The following is a 26,510-nucleotide window of genomic DNA, read 5'->3' on the forward strand; positions in this document are numbered from 1 at the left end:
TTGCTAGGGTGGAAACTGACATTTCTTTAGAGAGAATTCTCACAGAGCATCGCACCCATTTATCAACCTTTCAGGATTATAATTAGCGTTTGCTTGTATCCATATACAACGAGAGAGGATGGAGGAAGCACAGGCCGACGCAAAGGAAATGAGAGGGGGGGTTCGGGTGATCGTCTGTTTTTCTTGTTGGTCTTTAATTTATTATAATAGCCTGGGCTGGATAAAAATCCTGTGCAAGTTCATATTATAATATATCTTCATTTTTTCTGATACAGAGCTCCAAATCCCCTGTATAGAATAAATGAAGAAAAATCTAGCTGCTAGCAGTCACCACTAGGGGGAGCTTACTGAAGACAGGTTTATACAGCTCCTATTCAAGTCAAAAAAAAAAATCTGTAAGCAGTGAGCTCCCCCTAGTGGTGACTGCAGGCAGTCAGAAATGTATTATTATACTCTGACTATGTGAAAGGGAAAGCAGAGGATTTGGAGCTCGGTATCATAGAAAAAAATATCTGAATATTTTATGATTATTTAATTACAATCATTATTTAAATCAAGTTAATAAAAAAATAATTTAGAAATGTAAGATAAACTAAAAAACATGAGAAAAAAAAAACTCTTTACGGTCCCTCAGCTTTTCTAGATATACGGTAACTAGGAAAGAATAGAGGAAGTTAAAAAGGAAAAATCTTGAAAGGGGTTTACTATGGAGAATGCTATTTAAAAGGGATTGATTTGTTTTTCCCAAAACAGCGCTATTCTTGTCCACAGGTTGTGTGTAGTATTGCAGTTCAGACCTATTCACTTGAATTGGTCTAAACCGCAATACCAGAATCAACCAATGATGAACAGTGGTGCGGTTTTATTATCCACTGTGGCCAGTGATTGGCTGCCCCAGTCACATATAAAAATTAAACGTCATTGATGCAGCTAAATATATGGAATATATACCAGGAGACCACTGGCGCTGGATTTTATTGTGAAATGGGGGACTTGGAAATAGTTATATTTTTGCAAGAAGCCCCCTTTTAATTTGACCATCTATTTCTCCTGGAGGCATCGGTCTGTGTCTCCACCGTTGTGTCACTGGTCCCCGCAGACTCTCTTGATTTCCGCCGAGAAAAACAAAAAAATGCTCCTTTAAATGATTTGAGGATTTATGCCTTTTTTCTGACAGCCGGTCAGGATTTGTAGAGCTGAAGCGGCTGACACCTTGATGAACGACTGCAGAGAAATGAATTCAGTTTTCCGACAAATCTGACCCTGCCATTCAAATGAGAGGCGATGGCTCTGGGGACAGAAGCTGATAATATGCTTTCTAATCAACAGACTTATAAAATATGTATTTCTCCATTACAGACTAACGCGCTCATGAAATATAAATAGCGCAATACTGCAGATATAATGTAGCAAAAAATACAGATCAAGCGATTTCCTGCATTGACTTCGCTTTATCTCTGAGTAACTTACTCTCCAGATGTATTAATCTATGCATGTCTGACTGTCTATCTATCTCATATCTATCTATCATCCATCATTATCTATCTATCTCTTCTAAGGTGCAACAAAATAAAGTGTATTCACCCGTATGAACAGCAGCAACAGTTCAGTCCTGTCACAGGGCCTTTTTTGCTTATAAAAGGTCCTGTGACAGGACTGAACTGTTGCTGCTGTTCATACAGGTGAATACACTGTATTTTGTTGCATCTTATCTACTAGAGTGCTGCCGATTTCTACTCTATCTATCTATTTCATATCTATCTGTCTATCTATTTGTCAATAATATATTTAAAGGGGTGGGCCACTTTGTTAGAACTTATTAAAACTATAAAGAAAGTAGGGAAATATTACACTTACTAAAAAATCTTAAGCAGATCTGCCTGGTTTCCTTGCTATTGGCAGCCACGCCCCATCCTGCCCTGCTCTCACCATGCCCCCTCCTGTCCTGCTCTCACCACGTCCCCTTCTGCCCTGCTCTCACCACCTTCCCTCCTGCCCTGCTCTCACCACGCCCGCTCCTGCCCTGCTCTCACCACGTCCCCTTCTGCCCTGCTCTCACCACGTCCCCTTCTGCCCTGCTCTCACCACGTCCCCTTCTGCCCTGCTCTCACCACGTCCCCTTCTGCCCTGCTCTCACCACGCCCCCTCCTGTCCTGCTCTCACCACGTCCCCTTCTGCCCTGCTCTCACCACGTCCCCTTCTGCCCTGCTCTCACCACGCCCCATCCTGCCCTGCTCTCACCGCATCCCCTCCTGTCCTGCTCTCACCACGCCCCCTCCTGTCCTGCTCTCACCACGCCCCCTCCTGCCCTGCTCTCACCACGCCCCCTCCTGCCCTGCTCTCACCACGCCCCCTCCTGCCCTGCTCTCACCACGCCCCCTCCTGCCCTGCTCTCACCACGCCCCCTCCTGTCCTGCTCTCACCACGCCCCCTCCTGCCCTGCTCTCACCACGTCCCCTTCTGCCCTGCTCTCACCCTGCCCCCTCCTGTCCTGCTCTCACCACGCCCCCTCCTGCCCTGCTCTCACCACGTCCCCTTCTGTCCTGCTCTCACCACACCCCCTCTCGTCCTGCTTTCACCACGTCCCCTCCTGTCCTGCTCTCACCACGCCCCCTCCTGTCCTGATCTCACCACGCCCCCTCCTGTCCTGATCTCACCACGCCCCCTCCTGTCCTGCTCTCACCACACCCCCTCTCGTCCTGCTTTCACCACGTCCCCTCCCGTCCTGCTATCACCACGCCCCCTTCTGTCCTGCTCTCACAGCTGCCTGTCTCGCCCATGCCTGCACGTGCCATGGAGGAGCAACCTTGTCCATGCCTGAAGGAGGGTGCTGTCTGGGTCCTAAAGCACCCTGCTTGTATCAGAGGTGCTTTCCTTCTGTGACTGGCACTCCTGGCTGGCAGGGGATTAACAGGGACTGAGGGGAAGCTGTGATGGCTGATCTGACTGCAGGCTCTCCCCATTCTGTTTCCCCTGTACTGAGAGGATCCTGCCAACATGTGAGGATGTGGCAGAGCCAGGGAAGCGCTATGGACCACAAACTGTGAGCAATCCCAGTGTCTGTCCTGTTTATGGCCCCTCTGTTCTGTGTTCTTATCCCTGACATGATATTACAGCCAGACCAACAGTTCAGGAGCTTTAACCCCATCAATACAGATGGAAGCACTCATTGCTGTCATTTCACTTACGCAGTACCCCTCTGGTGGGCCCTCTGAGTCACATGAGGCCGGCTGCTGCAGAGACTCACACACGCCCCCTCCTCACTCCATTCAGCAGAGCAGCAGGTTACCTTACCCGTTTCAGACTCCCAGAGTTTGTCAGTGAGTCTGCACTGTGACTGTCTCTTCTCTGTGGGACAGGAGTTGTGTTACTGCCTCATTATGCAGTTTGCCTCCATGACACCTGCCCCCCATATCCTGTCCTATCTCATCCTCCTGGATCCCATTCTGTCTCCTTTCCTCCCTCATGTATCCAGAGCTCCTGTTCCGCCCTCCTATCTCCTGTCGCTGCTCTGCACAGACCTCATGCCACTACTTCTTGTATGAATCCCCCTCAGAGCCCCACCCTCCAGCTACTTGCTGTGTTCACCCCTCCTGTCCATCCAGGGCCCCCGTCTCACTCCTCTGCCTCTCATTATGGTGGTGTCTGAACCACATTCACCATAAGGACCTTCTAAAGTCACAGGGTCATGTGACTGTGCCCCCCACCCCGTACTGTGCCCCCTTATACCCTGCATTGTGCCCTCTTACCACACTCTGTGCAGTGCCCCTAGTCATTCCCTGTACTGTGCTCTCTTATCCGGTCACGGTATGGCGGTGTTATCCGGTCACTGTACAGAGGTGTTATCCGGTCACTGTATGGCGGTGGTATCCAATAACTGGATGGCCATAACTGTATCCCTTTCCGTGTCCACGCCATCCATTTTCAGACCTGGCATGAGTGTGAAAAATATGCAGATTGCGATGCTAAGGACCTTTTCGCCACAATCTGTGTCAGAAATACTCCTAACATAGACTGATTTCTATATAATAAATGACCACCTAATTGTATTATCATTCGGGGGTAGGGATAATATCTTTATATTATATAGATTCTAGTGTATTATACTGTGCCCTGTATTTCCCAGTAGAAAATGATCCTTGGGAAACACAGTCCTCACCCCTGACCACCAGGACCAGGTAGCGCTCTGTCAGTACATGGCGGCTTCCCCTCTCCGCCACGCTGCTCCGCTGTGTACTGGGGCTTATTCTGACACTAGGGCTGGGTTCACATCCTATTTTTGCCATCCATTTAATGCATACCAAAAATACATGCATTAACAGATGCCTCAGACCGATGCCGTACAGTGGTGTCCGTTCACCATACAGTTCCATTGTTAAAAAAACATATACGTTAACGTATGCATTTTTTTACTGGACTCTGCAGGATACAAAAACGTGGAGTGCTGCACATTTGTATACAAACCGATAGGAAAAACGTGATGTGAACACACTGGGGGGGGGGGCGTACTAAAATTTTCTGTGGGGCCCAGTCACTTCTAGCTACATCACTGCACAGCTCCTTCTCTCCTCCAGGCCCGCCCAGGGGTGACGTCATGACGTGTGTCTCACTGCTGCAGCGGAGGAGAGAAGGAGCGCAGGGAGCTGCGGTTAGTGAATGACAGGACCGCCGGCTCCCCTGCGCTCCAGGAATGATAGGTATGTGAGGGGGCCACTGGGGGGTCATTACACTGTGAGGGCCCTTTACATAGTATAAGGACCCCCAGTGCCCCCCATTTAGTATAATGATCCCCAATGACCCTCCATTCAGTTTAATGACCCCCCATTCAATATAATGACCCCCCAGTAACCACCATACAGTATAATGACCCCCAGTGCCCCCTCCATACAGTATAACCCCCAGTGTGGGGGCCACTCATTATTCTGAATGAGGGGCGACTGGGGGTTATTATACTGAATAGAGGGTCATTGGGGATCATTATACTAAATGGGGGGCACTGGGGTCCTTATACCGTGTGTGGGGACATTGGGGGGTTATTATACTGTGTGAATACTATATAGGGTCTACTGGTGGTCATCATACCGTGTGGGAGCCACAGAGGGACATGAAAATGCTTCAAGGGGCCCACTGGGATTTTCGTCCAAGGGCCCACATGAACCTAGAGCCGGCCCTGCTTTAGTCTATTTGTTCTTTCTAGCTCTGCCATGTGTTATATATCTATCTATATCTATTATCTATATCTATCTATCTTCAGCCATCTATGTAATCTACCTCTATCTTATGCATCTATCTACCTACCTCTATCTATGCTCCGTTAAGCAGCTTTCTCAGTGTTTGTGATCTATGAAGTAATATAAATTAGGGGAGTATCACAAAAGCTGCACAGATGAAACATAAAATCTAGAAAAATAAACAAAAAATACATAGAATGGGATATTATAGATAATAAAAAATGGAAGTGCTTCATGACACAGCCCATTACCTCTATCATTACAGAGAATGGAAGCCATCAGTCAGTTATCCCTCTCCAAAACACCATCATGTGACTGCATCTTAAGATCTTATCTCCTCCGCACGTCCCAACTCCAGAGACCTTCCCAGTTTTATCGCTTCTCGCTAACCTAAGTCCATGCAAAGAAATCTCTCTCCCTCATATCTTTATCTATCTCTATCCATCTATCTCATATCTATCTATCTAGAAGAAGTTGCAGCACTCCCATAAATTAAATTCAAAATCTACTCTAGCTGTGTTTTACAAATCCGTGTCTTTGCAACGTTTCAGCTCTATCACCAGAGACTTTCATAAAGCTGCAGCTTTATTTGGATTCAGTTTTTGGGAGTGATGTGCCTTCTCCAATAAACAGCTGAACCTTTAGATCTGGGCTCTTTTGTAGAAGTGCTTCTGTCTTGGACTAATGGCTCCATTGTGAAAAGACGTAGTGGAAACTGTGGAGCACCTCATGCCGTGGATGGTGAGAGGTGAACGTCGACTATGAAGGTGCGCGAGGGCGGACGACACACTACAGTGGAGCAGCTCACCTCCAAAACGACCCAGGGGCTACCAGACGTGTGTCTAACACAACCGTGAACCCTACTGCATACAGGGCTCTGAAGCAGACAGATGGTCATTGCACTTCTGCTATCAAAGTTGCATTGGCAGAAAAGGCTTAAATTTTCACAGCAGTATTGGAGTTGGACCTCCACTGATTGGTAAAGGGTTGTCTTCTCCAACGAGTTACCTCAGAGAAGAAGACCCTGCAATCATTCTTGGAAGAACACAAGCTGGTGGTGGCAACATTATGGTCCGGGGAAAGTTTTTGTGGCATTCTCTGGTCCACTCATCCATGTGGAAGGCACTCCCTACCTATTTGGGTATGAATCCATCCCTCCAGGTCACATACACCCATACATGCCGACTGTCTTCCCTGGAGCAGATAGGATGTTCCAGAAAGACAATGCGACATGTCACACGGCTAGAAATGTCCAACATTGGTTGGAAGAGCATGACCAAGACTTCCAATTACTACCCTGGCCCCCAATTCCTCAAATTTGAACCCAATGGAGCATCTGTGGGACTACCTCGATCATTGTGTTCGCTCTATAGATTCCCTGCAGTCAGCATGGCTTCAGATACCTGTGACAACCTACCAGGCCGTCTAGCTGCTGTCCGTGCTGCCCACGTTTGGTTGCAAAATGGATGCAAAACGGCTGTTGGATGGGCAGAAAACGGATGCACACGTGGATGCAAAATGGTCATGAAAAACTAAGGCCTCTTTCACATGGGCGTCGTGTGTGAGGGTTGGATAGGATGCGGGTGCGTCGTGGGAAAATGAGCAATTTTTCTGAACTAGTGGAAAGCGTTTTAATGTGTTTTGCACGCGCGTGAGAAAAATCGGCATTCACAGAAGTTCGGGTTTGGGATCGGTGTTGTGTAGATTTTATTACTTTCCCTTATAACATGGTTATAAGGGAAAATAATAGCATTCTTAATACAGAATGCATAGTACAATAGCGCTGGAGGGGTTAAAAAATAATAATAATTAAACTCACCTTATCCACTTATCCCGGATTCTCTTCTGTCTTCTTCTTTGATGAGCTGGGAGAAAAGGACCTTTGGTGATGTCACTGCGCTCATCACATGGTCCGTCACATGATCCATCACCATGGTCACAAAAATTGACATCCGCCCCACCCCATGCCATGCCAAATTCTTGACCTAACCCCTTCCCTCCAACCAGAGGTGTAACTTGACCAGCATGCACTTTCTATAATACCGGTGTCTTCTTATGTGGCACAAGGGTCTTTGGGCCCCTCAGTCTCCTCAGCCCAGTAGCGACTGCTACCTCTGCCCCCCCCCCTCCATAGCTACGCCCCTGAGTGTAATATAAGCCTAAAACACACAGGAGTCCGTATTCCCTGAGATGCGTTCAGCATATACGGCGTCTCCTCTATAAGATTGGAGTCTTTTCTCCGGCTTTTATTCCATCTGGTTCTTTATTTCCGGAGCTCCTCTCCTAGACGGCCGTCTTGTCTTCTCTCTTTGTATTGAAGCTCAGCTAAAGGTCAAACGCTCCGATCCAGCAGGCGCTACATCGGAGACATAAAATCGGCGGTAATACTTATTTATCTATACACATTCCAGTTAAGTTCTGGAAACGACTCGCAAAGAGGGAACGCTCAATAAGTAAGCAGCATCGGCATTAAAGGTACGGCGTCCATTATTATATTGATATAGTACATTATTTATAAGTCACACAGTAATCCAGAGCTGCCTAATGCGTCTCCTCTATCCCGAGCATGCTCCATATACACACAGTGAGCAAATAGAGCTAAGTAGAGACCACTAGAACTCTCCACGCAGCTTTGGATGTGAATGGAGTAATATAATAATAATCTTTATTTCTATAGCGCTAACCTATTCCGCAGCGCTTTACAGTTCAGGGGTCCGTGTACAAACAGTCAGAAATAACATAGCAACAGACAAGTCAATAATTAGAGCAAGAGGAATGAGGGCCCTGCTCGCAAGAGCTTACAATCTAGGAGTATAAGATAATGTGCTCGTCTAAAATGTAAAGCTTTCAATTAATTATTAAAAAGCAGGCCGTTTGACTCCTGATGCGCTCGTCCTCACGCCCCCATCCAGCCATCCTGCGCTCTAATATCCCGATGTAGTGGAGAAGAATTTGTCATTTGCGATACAGGTATGATGACCGCTTTTCCTTCTAAATGAAGCCGCTTTATCTTGTCTCGGACAGTTATGATGGCGAAACGACAACAACAATTTTGGCTCTGCTACATCCCATATTCTTCAGTGGCGTGCATAGGTCACATGATATCGACCAACAAAGGGTTAATGCTACTTTTCCTTTCCGATTCAGATTTTTGTAAGATCTGCGTGAAATATTAAATTTCAGTTTAGTCTTTAATATTTCATATCTCGGCCCTTACAAGTGATGACTCCGGCAGGAACGACGAGCAGGGACTTGGTGACAACGATGGCGTCAGATCACACTCGGAGCTTCGCATCTCTGGGGGGGGGGGGGGGGGGCAGAGGTTCATTTGATTGAATTCTGTTTTGATTTGCATAAAGATATTTATTACCATATATTACAATATATTTGCTCATTCCAACAACCATTGTTTCCCGTGCACAGGGCTGAGGTTACAGCTGCGTCTTCTAAGTACAATGTGACCACCTACCGCCATAGAAAACCCGCAACCGGAGGGGTGCGAAAACGGGGGAGTACGCGGACATCATAGTCGTCTGGGGGGGGGACCCCATATCAACATACTATCTTCTATGTGCACAGGAACCTTCTCCTAAGGCCTCTTGCACACCAACCGCCGTGCTGCGACCCGCAATTTGCACGAACACCAATTGTGGGGCAGCCGCAGCTGGGTCCACGATGCGCCCGTTCCACAAAATGATAGGACATGTTCTATCTTTTTGCGGAACAGACGTACGGGACGAAACCCCATGGAAGAACTCCGTAATGCTTCCGTAAGGTTCCGTGTTTCCGTTCCGCACCATTCCACATCTCCAGATTTGCGGTCCCATTCAAGTGAATGGGTCCGCATCCGTGATGCGGAATGCCCACGGAACGGTGCCCGTGCATTGTGGATCCGCAAATGTGGTACGCAATACGGCCATGGAGCGCACACGGTCGTGTGAAAGAGGCCTAAGGGCTCATTTACACGACCGTATGAATAGGTCTGCATCTGTTCCGCAATTTTGCCAAATGGGTGCGGACCCTTTCATTTCAATGGGGCTGCAAAAGGTTCCATTCCGTGGAGATTCCATTCAGTTCCATTCCAGGGCCCCGCAAAAAAGATAGAGCGTGTCCTATTTTTGTCCGCAATCGCAGACAACAAAGGCATTTTGTATGGTAGCGGTGGCCAAGTGCAGTCCGCAAATTTCAGAATGCACACGGATCCGCAAAACACTACAGTCGTGTGAATGTAGCGTAAGAGAGCAGCAAAAGTCTCTGCAGCCTCTTCAGACAGTTCCATAGGTCAAGCCGATCGTCACCAGCGATAATTCTGGATTTAGGGCTTTTTTCCCCCTTGTCCACAGATAGCGCTGGAGAAATAATGACTCAGTAATGGACTTAGGAAGCCGTTAATTACTAGGAGGTCGGGGGGGACATGCAGTGGTCATCCCTGCTCCACCAGAATACAGATCTCCGGCTGCCTCAGATCTCGCAGCTCGGGGGATGAGCGCCGGCTGCATGCCTTGCCCATTAGATAGCATTATCTCTGCAGAATGCCAATTCATATCTCTTTGTGTTGTGCGGGCCTCTCACATACGGGATTTTAATAACCGTCACGCTGTGCTATGAATCCATAATCAGAGCTGAAGAGCCGAGCAGCAGCAGGACCAGAGGCTTCCATTATTACTCTTTTCAGAAACAGGCGGCAGAGATGTTGTGCAGATTTCACTGACAGATTAGGAGATCCGAATGGAAATGAGCAATTGTTTCCTTTTATTTCTGCAGTTCTCTAAGTAGGAAGAGTCCTGTGCGAGAGCCGAAGAACGGAGGCCGCGGCGTGACAAGGAGGACCCGAACCGTTATCTATCTAATCTACCTCTATCTATATACATCAATCTACCTACCTCTGTCTATGCTCCGCTAAACAGCTATCTCAGTGTTTGTCATCTATGAAGTATCTACCCATCACCTATCTATATCTATCTATCCATCTCATATCTGTCTTTTATCTATCTCATATTTAAGTATCTTTCTTTCTATCTGTCTTCTATCTATCGATCTATCTATCCACTATCTTATCTATCAAATCAAATCAAATCAGCTTTATTTGCAGGACTAAATACATTTTAGCATTGCCAAAGCAAGTGGTAAATAATTGGGTAGGGTTGGGGGTGGGGACAGGTCCAGGGTGGGGGTATAGGAGTCCATGGTATATCAGGCTCCTCTCAGTCTATGGCAGGCAGTAATATATTGTGCTGCTATGGCCGTTGTGTTCTCCTCTTCCCCCAGCAGTATGGAGAGTCTCTCTTCCTCCTCCATGGAGGTGAAGTCTGGGCAGAGATCAGACAGTCTCCTGAAGTCAGTCTCCCTCACTGCTGAGTATTTGGGGCACTATCTATCTATCTATATATATAAAAATAAAGAATTCCGCAGCACATCCAAATCGTAAAAAAGGTAGAAAAAGGCTTTATTCACCAGACATGCGACGTTTCAATCCTCTCAATGGGATTTTTCTCAAGCAGGGACCATATGTATATACACATCAATCTACGTACCTACCTCTGTCTATGCTCCGTTAAGCAGCTCTCTCAGTGTTTGTGATCTATGAAGTATCTACCTATCTCATATCTATACAGGGTGGGCCATTTATATGGATACACCTTAATAAAATGGGAATGGTTGGTGATATTAACTTCCTGTTTGTGGCACATTAGTATATGTGAGGGGGGAAACTTTTCAAGATGGGTGGTGACCATGGCAGCCATTTTGAAGTTGGCCATTTTGAATCCAACTTTTGTTTTTTCAATAGGAGGAGGGTCATGTGACACATCAAACTTATTGGGAATTTCGCAAGAAAAACAATGGTGCGCTTGGTTTCAACGTAACTTTATTCTTTCATGAGTTATTTACAAGTTTCTGACCACTTATAAAATGTGTTCAATGTGCTGCCCATTGTGTTGGATTGTCAATGCGACCCTCTTCTCCCACTCTTCACACACTGATAGCAACACCGCAGGAGAAACGCTAGCACAGGCTTCCAGTATCCGTAGTTTCAGGTGCTGCACATCTCGTATCTTCACAGCATATGCTGAAACTACGGATACTGGAAGCCTGTGCTAGCATTGCTCCTGCGGTGTTGCTATCAGTGTGTGAAGAGTGGGAGAAGAGGGTTGCATTGACAATCCAACACAATGGGCAGCACATTGAACACATTTTATAAGTGGTCAGAAACTTGTAAATAACTCATGAAAGAATAAAGTTACGTTAAAACAAAGCACACAATTTCTTGTGAAATTCCCAATAAGTTTGATGTGTCACATGACCCTCTTCCTATTGAAAAAACAAAAGTTGGATTCAAAATGGCCGACTTCAAAATGGCCGCCATGGTCACCACCCATCTTGAAAAGTTTCCCCCCTCACATATACTAATGTGCCACAAACAGGAGGTTAATATCACCAACCATTCCTATTTTATTAAGGTGTATCCATATAAATGGCCCACCCTGTATTTTATCTATCTCATATTTAAATATCTTTCTTTCTATCTGTCTTTTATCTATCTCATGTCTGTGTTTTATCTATCTCATATCTATCTATCCACTATCTTATCTATCTATCTATCTAGTCTCTATCTTATTATCTTTCTATCCATCTCATATCTATCTTTTATCTATCTTATATCTATCTATCTATAACTGTCTACAGTGATTTCTGGGATCTTTTGCTTTCTATGAGGTTCCCAACCAAGAACGTATAGAATTTTTTGGCAAGAAGTACAAAATCCCTAATACACAGATGGCCCTTTCTGAACCACCACTTCAGCTGCCCATCTCACTACATCAAACTATTTGGCAGCAGTAGAAGCGCAAAGTCAGCATGTTGGTAGTGAGCACAGCACAGGCCACGTGCAGGATGAGGATGGCGGCAGTTTTACTATAAGTTTTTGCTTTTTTCTGAATCCTCTGTTGCGGACACTGGGGAGGCGGGAGTGACAAACTCTCTCGGGGCCACAACACAGCACTTTAGGGTGGCATTCAATCATCCCGGAAGAGTCGGTCTGTAGTTACAGTGATAGTCGTCCTAGAAAGAATGGACTAATGCAGACAATATTACACAGTATACCGCAGTATACTGCCCTCCGCCCCAGGCAGGATAAACCCGCCGAATGCCAAGAGACCGGCTCAACCATGTTAATGTGCCAAAACTGGTGAGCTAGTGCCAGATTGCTGATTCAAAACCTGTCCATCTTAATACACAGAGGATATACAGAATTCATGTCCATGTCCAACTGATCCACCGAGTTGCACTGTGAGCAGGGGGGGGGGGGGGGGTTTGTGCTGCAATTTGCACCATTTTCTGTCTTTAATAATAATTAAAAAGTGGAATAAATATGACGCTTATTCTGATCACCATATTTCTCAGTGGTGTGCACCAGAGTGTCCAGCTCACCTAGTCGGCATGTAGTATCCCGTGTGCCCGGAGTCAAGCCAGCAAGTTCCTGGACGTATAGGCAAAATGAAATGAATAAGACGATTCCGGCACTGATTGTTCTTCCCATAAAATCTTCCTCTTTATTGAATCACATCATATATGGAACAGTATCACAAACAAGCTGTTGTTTACGCGTTTCGGAGACCTTCTCCTTAGTCGTAACGACAGCTTGTTTGTGATACTGTTCCGCATATGATGTGATTCAATAAAGAGGAAGATTTTATGGGAAGAACAATAAGTGCCGGAATCGTCTTATTGATTTCAGCTGTCATAAGTACTTTGATCACTTTCATCAACATCGCTCTAATTCATCTGCTTCTCCACCCATATTACATTATAAAATTGGCTGCCTGCAGCCACCACTAGAGGGAGCTCAGTGCATGGAAATCTATACAGTTACCATTTAACTCAATGGAAGCTGTACAATCTCTTTGCCCTAGTGAGGACCCTCCTCACTGCAGACCCAACAGTATTCTTATGGTCGTCCTCCATGGTGAGTACGCCATTGTACATATATCCTATTAGGATATATGGACACTATAGCGGTCTCTTGCACGGGGCCCCCATCTACTGGCCATAGAAGAGAGCCACTGAAAATGAAAAGCTGGGTGGATTCAACTACATATCCCATGGTCGCCTTAAAGGGAACCTGTCACCAGAATTTTGTGTATAGAGCTGAGGACATGGGTTGCTAGATGGCCACTAGCACCTCCGCAATACCCAGTCCCCATAGCTCTGTGTGCTTTTATTGTGTATAAAAACTGATTTTATACATATTTAAATTAACCTGAGATGAGTCAGAGCTTGAAAATATGACTCTTCTCTGGTCACACAAGTAAGATATGACTCTTTTAATGTTAATTTGCATATGTATCAAATTGTTTTTTTTACACAATAAAAGCACACAGAGCTATGGGGACTGGATATTGAGGAGGTTCTAGTGGCGATCTAGCAACCCATGTCCTCAGCTCTATACCCCAAATCCTGGTGACAGGTTCCCATTAAAGCTGCTTGTTAAAATCATGGCTGCATGTAACTACCACTAGAGGGCGCTTGCTTACAAGTGGAGATGTGTATATCTGCTGTTAGTGAGCTCCTCCTAGTGGTGGCTGCAAGCAGTCAAAATTATATGGAAAGTGAATATCCTACTCATACACTGTGGGCTCCTGTACCTGCACAGGAGGGTATCGGAGATGTGGAGGCTGAACTGCAGTGATTATATTCTGATCCCCATAACTATAAATATCACCTTGGTGAAATCCACCTTATCGGTGCAATGCAATTCAATCCAGATCAACCAAATCAATTCAACCAAATAAAGGAAAAAATGGCCGCCTTGGTAAAAGACGAATCGTCGAAGTCACAGATGATAACAGTTTGTAGAAATCATGTTACCTCATGCGTCTTAATGTTAATGTAACCGTCATGATAGGTGAGAGAGCGATGCCGCCAGCTGACCGGAGCAGGGGCGCAGTGGGCGCTTGTCTGCCCAAAACAGGAAAGCAGCTTCAGGAAACTGACTTCATTGATGAGACGGAGGACGACCAGGAAGAGAAACACGGAAACGGTGCTGACAGCGAGCACGGGGATCCTCTGAAACAACAGGAGAGAGAAACGTTAGTCCAGTTGGGGTCATATATATAATATACCGCAAAGAAATTATTATATGGCATAAACTCTTAAAGGGGCTGTGCCACAAAAAATAATCTACATTCTACAAAAGATTCAACAATTTTTTGTAATTGCATGTAATTAAAAATGTTGTATAGCCATGGAACTATTCAATAAAATGTATCTGTTTAGCGCCACCTGCTGTTTCCTTTTTTCCTTATTTCTCGTCCACTTGTCCGCCTCACTGAGGTGGTCGTACACACTCAATTTTAATCTTCAACTGTCACCACCTATATCTTCTGTTGGAAGCTGTGGCAGTTACAGGGAAAGAAATCTGAAATGAGACTCCCCTGAGAATGCCAGCTGCCAGCCTAAAATAAAACTAGCAGTAGAGCAATGAATGTGGAGATCTCTGGATCCATGTGAGGTACAGGGCTGGTTCTAGCTTTGTTAGAAAGGAATTGTCCTGTACTATATGATGTCAGATTTTTTTTTTTTTTACATCAATCATGGCATAACCCCTTTATAGGGGCTATAAACTTGGCTGCTCATACCAGTCACATGTTACACATTACACGTAGTCTCTGAAATGGCTGATAACATCGAGTAATAAAGGCAAAACATATGCAACATGTGATGGAAGTCTTGACGGTCGTGCAAGTTTTTGGAAAAAAGGAAGAATATCCAATTCCAAATACTGGCTACATCCTCCATGATGTATGCACAAACCTGGGAGTCTTGGGGTAGGGGGCATTTTTTTTTTACAAGGACTTTTTGTTAGAAAGACCCCACAAAAATAAGCTGATCATATAAGATCTGCTGCTGAGACCTCACTGATCGGCTGTGATCAGCAGGGGAACAAGTGTTTAATTCCCCTGCAGCACCGCCACAGGAGAAATGTGGAACTGCAAACCAATGGGCCACGTCAGGTCCTCCAAAGAGGACTAATAGGATATTTTAAAATTGTCCAAGCTAGTCAAACTCTTCGATAAAAAAGTGCCACTTTAAAATATAGTTGATCAGATCAGACCACAGGGGATCGCGTCAGCACTTAGCAAAAAAAACTAATTTCTGGTTTTATCACCGAAAAAGTGACGGCTTATGAAACCATCACCTTCTGTTGCAAAAAGGGTTCAAGGAATCCAGCTTCAATTCGATAAAGGAATCTTTTATTTTTCTTGCGGTAAAATCTCATCCATTAGTTAAAAAAACAGTTTTGTCTACGCATTTCGGGCTACCAGAGACAATTCCAGCCCTTCCTCATGACATAGTAAGACATTAAAAGTGGCACCTTTTAAAAGGGATACCGCACCTGTTTTCACTATCTTAATATTTTTCTATCCAGCATATATCTTATGTGTGTTTTTTTTGCATAGTTTTCTTTACTATGTTATATATGGGTTTTTTCTTTTTCTTTTCATGAGAAGAGTTGTCTAAAGGCGTGGCACCTTTTTGAGGGCATTTGCAGTCATGTGAACACAATTAGTGAAAACAGGTGCGGTATCCCATTTAGAAGGTGCCACTTTTAATGTCTTACTGTGTCATGAGGAAGGGCTGGAATTGTCTCTGGTAGCCCGAAACGCATAGACAAAACTGTTTTTGTAACTAATGGATGAGATTTTACGGCAAGCAATTGAATTGAAGATGGATTCCTTGAACCCTTTTTGCATTTGTGCTACCCGGGCCTGACTCGGGTTTTCCGTGCTCACAGGTGAAGGAGGGGCAGATGAGAGCTGCTAAACTTTCCATTTCTCATCACCTTCTGTTATTCCTCCTAGAAATGTATTGGGGAAAAACCAATAACTTGGAGTTACCAGTTGGGGGGGTGTTCCTGCACAGACTGACACTGTCCAATCAGGGCTGACAGCTTCAGACTGTGTAAGGGCACACCCCTTTAACAGGGAAAATGGTAACGCTCACTTGTCAATTTATCCAAAAATATTCGGGAGGGATAATTGAGGATCGGCACAATGGAGAGTCGGGAGAAAATTTGATCCAGAATTGTTATTTCATGAGTAGCGCTGGTATTTACTAAATCGACACGTCTGGCGAGGTGACAGGTCCTCTTCAATGTCAGTGCATAGTTGTAGAGTCTGCCCAGTATGATGCCCATCCTTCCTGACACCCACTGTTATAATTCATTACTACTGGCAGTTACTGTACTTAAAATGGCCAAATTTGTGCTTGAACACTAAATTAAAGCCCATCTGTCAGCAGTTTTGTATCTATGACACCGGCTGACCTTATATGTGCACTTGGCAGCTGAAGGCATCTGTGTTGGTCCCATGTTCATATGTGCCCGCACTGCTGAGAAAAATTAAGTTTTACTATATGCAAATGAGCCTCTAGGAGCAACAGGGGCGTTACCATTACACCTAGAGGCTCTGCTCTCTCTGCACTTTCATTGACAGGCTCAGGCAAGCATGATCACATTTACAATGTCTGGTCCTGTCAATCAAAGTGGGGAGGGTGCGTCAGAAGCAGAAAGAGCAGAGCCTCTAGGTGTAATGGTAACGCCCCAGTTGCTCCTAGAGGCTCATTTGCATATAGTAAAACGTAATTTTTCTCAGCAATGCGGGCACATATGAACATGGGACCAACACAGATGCCTTCAGCTGCCAAGTGCACATGTAACAGGTCAGCCAGTGTCATAGGTACAAATCTGCTGACAGATGTCCTTTAATCCTCTGGACTCATTTTCTATTCTTAAGAAATATCTGTCAGGGGAAAAAAAGAAAAGAAAGTTCTACACAATTATATTAAAAGCTTTCTTCGTGTAATATAAGAGAAATTACCTGTAATAGCGTTCTTCTCTCCTAGAACTACCCGGGGTTGACTTCTCCCTTTCCTCCCGCCATTGCCCCCTTCCTCTCTGATGCCTGCATTCTCCTTACATGTCTCTGATCATTTATGATTACTCTTCCATTACCGCTGATTACTGTGAAGTCACAAAGAAAACGCTTAAAGGAAAAATGGCCTAAAACTGCAGACGGTAAATGGCTCGTCTCTGGGTTCTCCGTTATTATCTTATTATTGCTGTTGTTGTCATGGTGAATTCACTAAAATGGGCCTGGATCTTGTTCATTGCGGGTTATAATATTACAAGTTATAGTTACTACATTACTGGGTTGGGTAGAAGTTAATCCAAGGATTTAAGGCCCTTTTACACAGGCCAAAGATCAGGGCAATTATCAGGAGCAAACATCCCTACAAACGCCTGTTCCCAATAATTGCCTCCTGTATAGGGGCCTCCGATCACCCAACCTGCTTCCCATTACCAATACTTGTTTGTCAGCATCACATAGCCCTGTGCTGCTGACAAACAAGGTAACGAATGATCGTAGTAATGATCATTCATCCCGATACAGCACCGACCATTACTGAAAGGAAATGCAGCTAACTGACTATGATTGGGAACAGATGTTCATATGAACACATATTCCCAATGATTGCCTGCTCGTTAGCTTCGTTTACATCCAGCAATGATCGGGGATGAATGATCGCTGTCGGGATCATTTATCTCCATAGTTTCTCTGTTTGTCAGCAGCACATCCCTGTTTACACGAGGCAATGTACTGTCGACAAATAAAGATTTTAGGTGACGCATGATAGCTAAGATCACCTGATAAACGAGCAGATGGTCGGCGGCACCTCTATACAGGTCTGTTACCGGGAACGAGAATTTATATGTATGATGGTCCCGATCCTCAGTCTATGTAAAAGGACCTTTAATCTGGATCAATATCGCAGGATAATAGGCTGAACTGGATGAAAGTAAGTCTTTTCAGCACAGGATAGCAGGGACGCATAGACTTGAAGAAGACCGGGGTCATCAGGTCACAGTAGGAAGACAGGATGGAGAGTGCTGTTGTACTGTGCTTGCTCGTAGTTTTGTAGTTTATTAGGGTTGTCCGAGATGCGGCCGCGATCCCGTGCAGTTGCCACCTCCAGGATCACATGCCGTATATTTGCCACATGATCCCAGCCTGGGATTACAACCAGCAGTGCAAGCGTGAGTCTGAATCTCTCGTTAAAGCACTAGTGGGAGATTCAAAATCACACATGCGCTGTAGGTTGTCGGCGGGATCACATGCCAAATGTACGATACATGATACCGGAAATGGCAGCCGCATGGGCTCGTGGCCGCATCTTAGATAACCCCTTGACGACATGGCGACATACACCTGCACATTGACTTCCTTTTGCAGGAAGTGCTGCATACCTATCCCTTTTCTCTTTGCAGTATGCATATGGAGGTGTGGTTGTTTCAATTTTGGTCGGGCACTCCTAACTAACCCATCCTTTCCACTGGCTGGTTTTTAATCAGTGCAGTGTATATAGCGGTAGTATGCTCTTCCTGAATTCAGAGACCTGCTGGCCCAGAGAGAAGTTACATATGGAACAGACACAGTACATGAACTAAGAAGCCAGATGGCACAGAGAGGTATCATCAAGTAGGATCCCATCCAGAAAGAGGTCACCTTGCCGTTGTTGATGGGCACAAATAATTTATTATCAAAATATACTGTAGTTTGCTAAGTAACTCATATTCATTTTATATAGTGATCATAGTAAAAATATAGTTTATATATTCCATGTTTATAGAGTGCTTTTGCATTGCGTTTGCTTGTAGTTTCAGCCTTGGAGGCGTTGACTTCATTTTACAGGATGCGCTGACTAACCTTGTCTTTTTTTTGTTTGGAAGAAAGCAGCCATGTTTTTCTAATCTTGTACAACCCCTTTAACAATGGCATTCCTGATACAGAATGTGGAATCGAGAGATATTATATAACCAGAGGATTATTATAAAGAAAGGCACAGCAACAGAAGACAGAGGTGCGCTGTGACCTATAAAGCAGAAGCCGCTAAATCACCGTATTATACCATCATTTCCAGCCGACGATGAGTTACTGTTTCCTACTGTAGAATCTCAAGTATAAAGCCAAGAACTCCAGAGACTTCAGTCAATAGACTGAGCCGACATGATTGATTCCTGCCTCATGGACATTTATTGCGCTAGTAAATATTTCTGGACAAGACAGGTTTCTATGGAAAAGACCCTTATCATATTGGAATGAAAACTTCTCCATCTGTTGTACAATTGCCAAACTTATTACATGCAAATGAATTGATAATTCCCTAATCCCCCAATCAATCCTGGACAGTGCCTCCATAACTAGACCACCCGCTCCACCCCCATAATGAGAGGTTTCAGCATGACATAAGGTTGGACAGGAGTCGGAATTGTCATGGACACCTACCTGGCTCTTGGGATTTATCCGACCCTGACATAACAGCCACTAACGACAATGATCCCACTTTGAAAGGCTCCAACAGCTATAATGGACCCCCTAAGAGTGATAGTCACAGTGCCCCCATAACAGTGATAGTCACAGTACCATACAATCATTAGAGCCACTGTACCAATACCATTGACAGTCATAGTGTCCCCATAACTGTGACAGCCACAGTACTCCATAACAGTCATAGTAACCGTATAACTATGGCAGCCACTGTAACCTGATAACAGAGACTGTTCAGTGTTCTATAGCAATGATGTCAGCCACAGTGCCCCATAACTATGACAGCCACAGTGCCCCATAACTATGACAGCCACAGTGCCCCATAACTATGACAGCCACAGTGCCCCATAACTATGACAGCAACAGTACAACATATCTGTTACAGCCACAGTGCCCCATAACTACGACAGCCACAGTGCCCCATAACTATGACAGCCACAGTGCCCCATAACTATGACAGCCACAGTGCCCCATAACTATGACAGCAACAGTACAACATATCTGTTACAGCCACAGTGCCCCATAACTACGACAGCCACAGTGCCCCATAACTATGACAGCCACAGTTCCCCATAACTATGACAGACACAGTGCCCCATAACTATGACAGCCACAGTGCCCCAAAACTATGACAGCCACAGTGCCCCAAAACTATGACAGCCACAGTGCCCCATAACTATGACAGACACAGTACAACATACAGTGGCGGAAATAATTATTTGACCCCTCACTGATTTTGTAAGTTTGTCCAATGACAAAGAAATGAAAAGTCTCAGAACAGTATCATTTCAATGGTAGGTTTATTGTAACAGTGGCAGATAGCACATCAAAAGCAAAATCGAAATAATAACTTTAAATAAAAGATAGCAACTGGTTTGCATTTCATTGAGTGAAATAAGTATTTGAACCCTCTAACAAAAAAAGACTTAATACTTGGTGGAAAAACCCTTGTTTGCAAGCACAGAGGTCAAACGTTTCTTGTAATTGATGACCAAGTTTGCGCACATTTTAGGAGGAATGTTGGTCCACTCCTCTTTGCAGATCATCTCTAAATCCCTAAGGTTTCGAGGCTGTCTCTGTGCAACTCTGAGCTTGAGCTCCCTCCATAGGTTTTCGATTGGATTAAGGTCCGGAGACTGACTAGGCCACTCCATGACCTTAATGTGCTTCTTCTTGAGCCACTCCTTTGTTGCCTTTGCTGTATGTTTTGGGTCATTGTCGTGCTGGAACACCCATCCACGACCCATTTTCAGTTTCCTGGCAGAGGGAAGGAGGTTGTCGCTCAGGATTTCACGATACATGGCTCCGTCCATTTTCCCGTTTATGCGAATAAGTTGTCCTGTGCCCTTAGCAGAAAAACACCCCCAAAGCAAAATGTTTCCACCCCCATGCTTGACGGTGGGGACGGTGTTTTGGGGGTCATAGGCAGCATTTTTCTTCCTCCAAACACAGCGAGTTGAGTTAATGCCAAAGAGCTCTATTTTGGTCTCATCAGACCACAGCACCTTCTCCCAGTCACTCTCTGAATCATTCAGGTGTTCATTGGCAAACTTCAGACGGGCCTGCACATGTGCCTTCCTGAGCAGGGGGACCTTGCGAGCCCTGCAGGATTTTAATCCATTGCGGTGTAATGTGTTTCCAATGGTTTTCTTGGTGACTGTGGTCCCTGCTAATTTGAGGTCATTAACTAACTCCTCCCGTGTAGTTCTAGGATGCTTTTTCACCTTTCTCAGAACCATTGACACCCCACGAGGTGAGATCTTGCGTGGAGCCCCAGAGCGAGGTCGATTGATGGTCATTTTGTGCTCCTTCCATTTTCGAACAATTGCACCAACAGTTGTCACCTTCTCTCCCAGCTTCTTGCTAATGGTTTTGTAGCCCATTCCAGCCTTGTGCAGGTCTACAATTTTGTCTCTGACATCCTTGGACAGCTCTTTGGTCTTTCCCATGTTGGAGAGTTTGGAGTCTGCTTGATTGATTGATTCTGTGGACAGGTGTCTTTTATACAGGTGACTAGTTAAGACAGGTGTCCTTAATGAGGGTGACTAATTGAGTAGAAGTGTCTAACCACTCTGTGGGAGCCAGAACTCTTAATGGTTGGTAGGGGTTCAAATACTTATTTCACTCAATGAAATGCAAATCAGTTGCTATCTTTTATTTAAAGTTATTTTTTCGATTTTCCTTTTGATGTGCTATCTGCCACTGTTACAATAAACCTACCATTGAAATGATACTGTTCTGAGACTTTTCATTTCTTTGTCATTGGACAAACTTACAAAATCAGTGAGGGGTCAAATAATTATTTCCGCCACTGTATCTGTTACAGACACAGTGCCCCATAACTACGACAGCCACAGTGCCCCAAAACTACGACAGACACAGTGCCCCAAAACTACGACAGACACAGTGCCCCATAACTATGACAGCCACAGTGCCCCAAAACTACGACAGCCACAGTGCCCCAAAACTATGACAGCCACAGTGCCCCAAAACTATGACAGCCACAGTGCCCCAAAACTATGACAGCCACAGTGCCCCAAAACTATGACAGCCACAGTGCCCCAACACTATGACAGCCAGAGTGCCCCAAAGCTATGACAGCCACAGTGCCCAAACTATGACAGCCACAGACAGACACAGTGCCCCATAACTATGACAGCCACAGTGCCCCATAACTATGACAGCCACAGTGCCCCATAACTATGACAGCCACAGTGCCCCATAACTATGACAGTCTCAGTGCCCCATAACTATGACAGCCACAGTGCCCCATAACTATGACAGCCACAGTGCCCCATAACTATGACAGCCACAGTGCCCCATAACTATGACAGCCACAGTGCCCCATAACTATGACAGCCACAGTGCCCCATAACTATGACAGCCACAGTGCCCCATAACTATGACAGCCACAGTGCCCCATAACTATGACAGCCACAGTGCCCCATAACTATGACAGCCACAGTGCCCCATAACTATGACAGACACAGTGCCCCATAACTATGACAGACACAGTGCCCCATAACTATGACAGACACAGTGCCCCATAATATGTAACAGCCACAGTGCCCCATAAATATGACAGCCATAGGGCCCCTATATTAGTGAGTCTACAGTCCCAAAATAATAATAACCGTTATCCCCTAACAGTCATCGCTACGCCCCATTACAGTGATAACAGTCAGAGCCACAGTGTAGTGGCTGCAAATTGGAAAAAAATGCAGAGAATCAAGATGGAATGTAAAATACAAAAATGTAATATACCGTAGGTTCAAGGAAAAGATTCTGCAACCTTAAAGCGGTTGTCCTCTCTTGATGGTCATTGCCAGGGTCAACTGCAGGCAACACTCATGAATGGGTGACCATGGTATATACGGTCATGTTGAGTCTCCCAGAGTGGAAACCTCCCTTTGTAGAAGCTCTCTGCTCTGGCTTACATTGGGAGGTCTTCATGGGACAACCTCATGAAGTTCCCCAAAAGTTCCCAGAGCGCCAGTAAAAGATTCTGTTTTTGTAAAAGGCTCAAGCTAACCTCAATCCTGACGAGAATACGGGGTTAATCTCCTGCTGATTTTTTCCATTTCTGACTGGGGAACTGATAAAAGGGCGAGGCTTAACCAGGGGCCAGAGCTTAGTCTTTTTGTCCTACAGTAGAAAGAGCAAAGGGGGGAGGCTCCTGCTTCAGCCAGTTGTCTTCCAGGCACATGAAGGACAGTGAGAAGGAGGAGGGGGACATGGCTGGGACACCAAGTAGATTTTACTATCAGTTTCAAATGTAAAGAAAAGATTTGAAACATTTCATGTCTGTGAAAAAGTCAGTCTGTGTTACATCCGTGAAGCGTCCGTGTTTGGTCGGTGTGTCTATTTTTCCACGGAAGGTGCACAGCTTAAAATTAATTTCCAGATAATCTGTTAACAGTGGTCAGTGAAAAACGGAGGTAACATGGATGCCTTTGGTGTTGTGTTCGTGATTTTCATGGACCCATTAGTAGTGCATCATGGACCAAAGTAGTGCACGTCTCAGTGATTTTTTTACTGACCCACAGTCAGTAAAAAAATGCTAATGTGTGGAGAGACACATTGAAATAAATGCGGACAGCACAAGTCAGTGAAATAAGGAAATGTGAACGAGGCCCTAGGGCTCATGCACACGGACCGCAATTTGTGGTTCCCAATGCACGGGCAATGTCCGAGCGGCTGCCACAGACGGATCCAGACCCATTTAACTTGAATGGGTCCATGATTCGTCCGCACTGCAAAAAAAAAACAGAACATGTTCAATTTATGGCCGGTGCGGAGGCACGGAGAGGAACCCCACGGAACCACTCCGTAGTGCCTCCGTGGGGTTCCGTGCCGGACCTTCCACATTCACTTGAATGGGTCCGCATCCGTGATAAGGAGTGCACACAGCCGGTGCCCGTGTATTGCGGACCCATCGTTTGTGGGACACAATACGGCCGTGTGCATGAGCCCTAAGGGAGGATTTGTGCATTTTCTACGTAATACGAGAAAAGACCATAAAATACTGTATGTACAAGAAAAAATTCTTGGATTCCTACAGAGGCAGGTCGCAATGGTCGCCTGAAGCTGTGCCTAATAATGTTTAACCCCGCGCATATAATACTAATGTGTATTGATTGGCTCTGGAAGAAAAGTATAATTTGCTCTATTCCTAATGAATGTGTTTATGAAACCATAGAGTGAAAACTAATGCCAAATCCTCTGTATCCCATGAATTGTAAATAGGCCGCACTAACTATTTATGCAGCCTTTTATGATTATGTACATAAAATGAAATGGGAATACTGATGAATATTTGTATGCAAATCACCAAAACGAGGCTCATTAGTACCGAGGTCCATTGCAGTTCTGTGGGAAGACGCTGCCCGCGGTCGGGTAGGAGTGGCAGAACGCCTTGTTTGATAAAAAGCAATGCTGCAGGAGTTAGGCCGAACGCTGTGCGCAGCAATTCGCCTGCTCGGTGTGTCTCTGGTTGGAGATAAGGAAAGAAAGTTTGCCGTGAATAGAATGCGAGCAGAATGATTTCCTTGTTCGACAAGTTCTGGAGGGCATCATTGGAACAGATGGTGAGAAAAATGAGTCCCCAGTTGTTCCCGATGTATGAGTGTAATAGAGAAAAAAAAAAATGATACTTTGATACATAAGGCAGAGAAAAGCTAAGAAAATTCTTCCCTTCTAAAAACCAGTCTGTCTCTGTTCGCACACAGACTTGTGGCCACCGCTAAGTCGGGGAAGGACGTAGCAATGAGGCTTAAAGTGCAATTTCAGTAGGAAATGGTATTAATATCAATGATAGGGCTGATATTCCTGAAGAAGACATTCCTTCATACCTTTATGTCATTCTGTATCTTGCCTCAGGGGGAGCAGAGATCTCAGGGAGGGGATTTCTCTTGTGCTCTTTGTCGCCCCCTGATGGATAAAGCACTTTGTATGCAAGATCAATATCTTCACTCTGCTAGCCCTCATATATCATCTAATATTTTCTAAAGAGGACCTTTCACCTGGATATCCTTAATCTAATTATTATCCTACCTTATAGTGCGGCCCCCACTGATGTCAGCACTTTTTTTTTCTGAAGAACCCCCCGTTCGTCCACTGTGGTCCCCGTCTCTTTTGGCGCCTCATGTGCTAATGAGGCGCCTCATGTGCTAATGAGGCGACTCAGTTATACTAGGCGTGGAATTGTATGTCTCCTGGGCGCGGTTATCTTCTCCCTGGCTGTGAGCGCATCCAATCAGAGCGCCGCGCTCTTAGCCAGGGAGAAGGAGCTCAAGTTCTCTCGGGAGGTGCTATAAGGTAGGCTTATAATTAGATTAAGGATATCCAAGTGAAGGGTCCTCTTTAAGTGAAATACAGCTGCGTTATCCATTTTTATTACTATTTGCATTACTCCTGTATTGTGCATCATTTGTGCATTATACCTTGACATTGATGGGGCAGATTTACCAAAATGAGAATAGAAGTTTGGTAAACATGCCTTGCGCCAAATTTAATAAGTGTTTTAGACACTTTTTGTGACTCGTGAAGAGGTATGACTAGCATGAAAGGGGTGTTGTTTAGTGGGCAGAGGCAAAGCGTAAAGTGCAATAACAACATTTTAGTGCAAAGTAATTGTGTTTATTATGTGTATCAGTGAGGCCAACTACCTACAATATAACTTTTGAAGGGATTCTGTCACCTCTCCTAACCCAAAATCCGATTTTAAAGCAGCCATGAAGCACAGCTTACCTGGATTAGGCTGTGCTCTTCTATCTTGTAATCCGTCCAGTAGTTTCTGTAAAAAACGACTTTTATGGTTATGCAAATGAGTCCTGAAGGTGCCCAGAGGGGCGTTTTGTTCCCCTTAGAGAGCCCAGTACCGCCCCTCTTACAGTGCCCAGCCCGCCTTCCTTGCGACTGTCTAACCGCCCCCAGCCTCCCACAGCCTCTCCTCCCTCTCCTCCCCCTCCCTCACGCCGAACGAAGTCTCGCACAGGCGCAGTACCCACTGAGGGCTGCGCCTGTGCGATCATCAGGAGACTGAGGGCAGGAGCTTCATCCTCGTCACTGGGCATGCGCCGAGCCCAGTGACGTCCGATGCTCGCTCTTCCCTCAGTCAGCAGGGAAGAGCGAGCATCGGACGTCACTGGGCTCGGCGCATGCCCAGTGACGAGGATGAAGCTCCTGCCCTCAGTCTCCTGCTGATCGCACAGGCACAGCCCTCAGTGGGTACTGCGCCTGTGCGAGAGTTCGTTCGGCGTGAGGGAGGGGGAGGAGAGGGAGGAGAGGCTGTGGGAGGCTGGGGGCGGTTAGACAGTCGCAAGGAAGGCGGGCTGGGCACTGTAAGAGGGGCGGTACTGGGCTCTCTAAGGGGAACAAAACGCCCCTCTGGGCA

At 45.4% G+C, this 26,510-nt stretch overlaps 1 protein-coding gene across 1 annotated transcript in view; it reads right to left on the reverse strand.

Moving 5' to 3' along the window:
* Positions 1-26,510, reverse strand: part of ST6GALNAC3 (ST6 N-acetylgalactosaminide alpha-2,6-sialyltransferase 3) — a 236,083-nt gene that overhangs the window by 140,016 nt on the left and 69,557 nt on the right. Inside the window, exon 2 of the mRNA XM_044302370.1 lies at positions 14,097-14,294. Within this exon, the coding sequence (XP_044158305.1) occupies positions 14,097-14,294 (198 nt within the window). The remainder of the gene's footprint in view (positions 1-14,096; positions 14,295-26,510) is intronic.

Source organism: Bufo gargarizans, chromosome 7 (genome assembly GCF_014858855.1).
Source record: "Bufo gargarizans isolate SCDJY-AF-19 chromosome 7, ASM1485885v1, whole genome shotgun sequence".
Taxonomy (NCBI): Eukaryota; Metazoa; Chordata; class Amphibia; order Anura; family Bufonidae; genus Bufo; species Bufo gargarizans.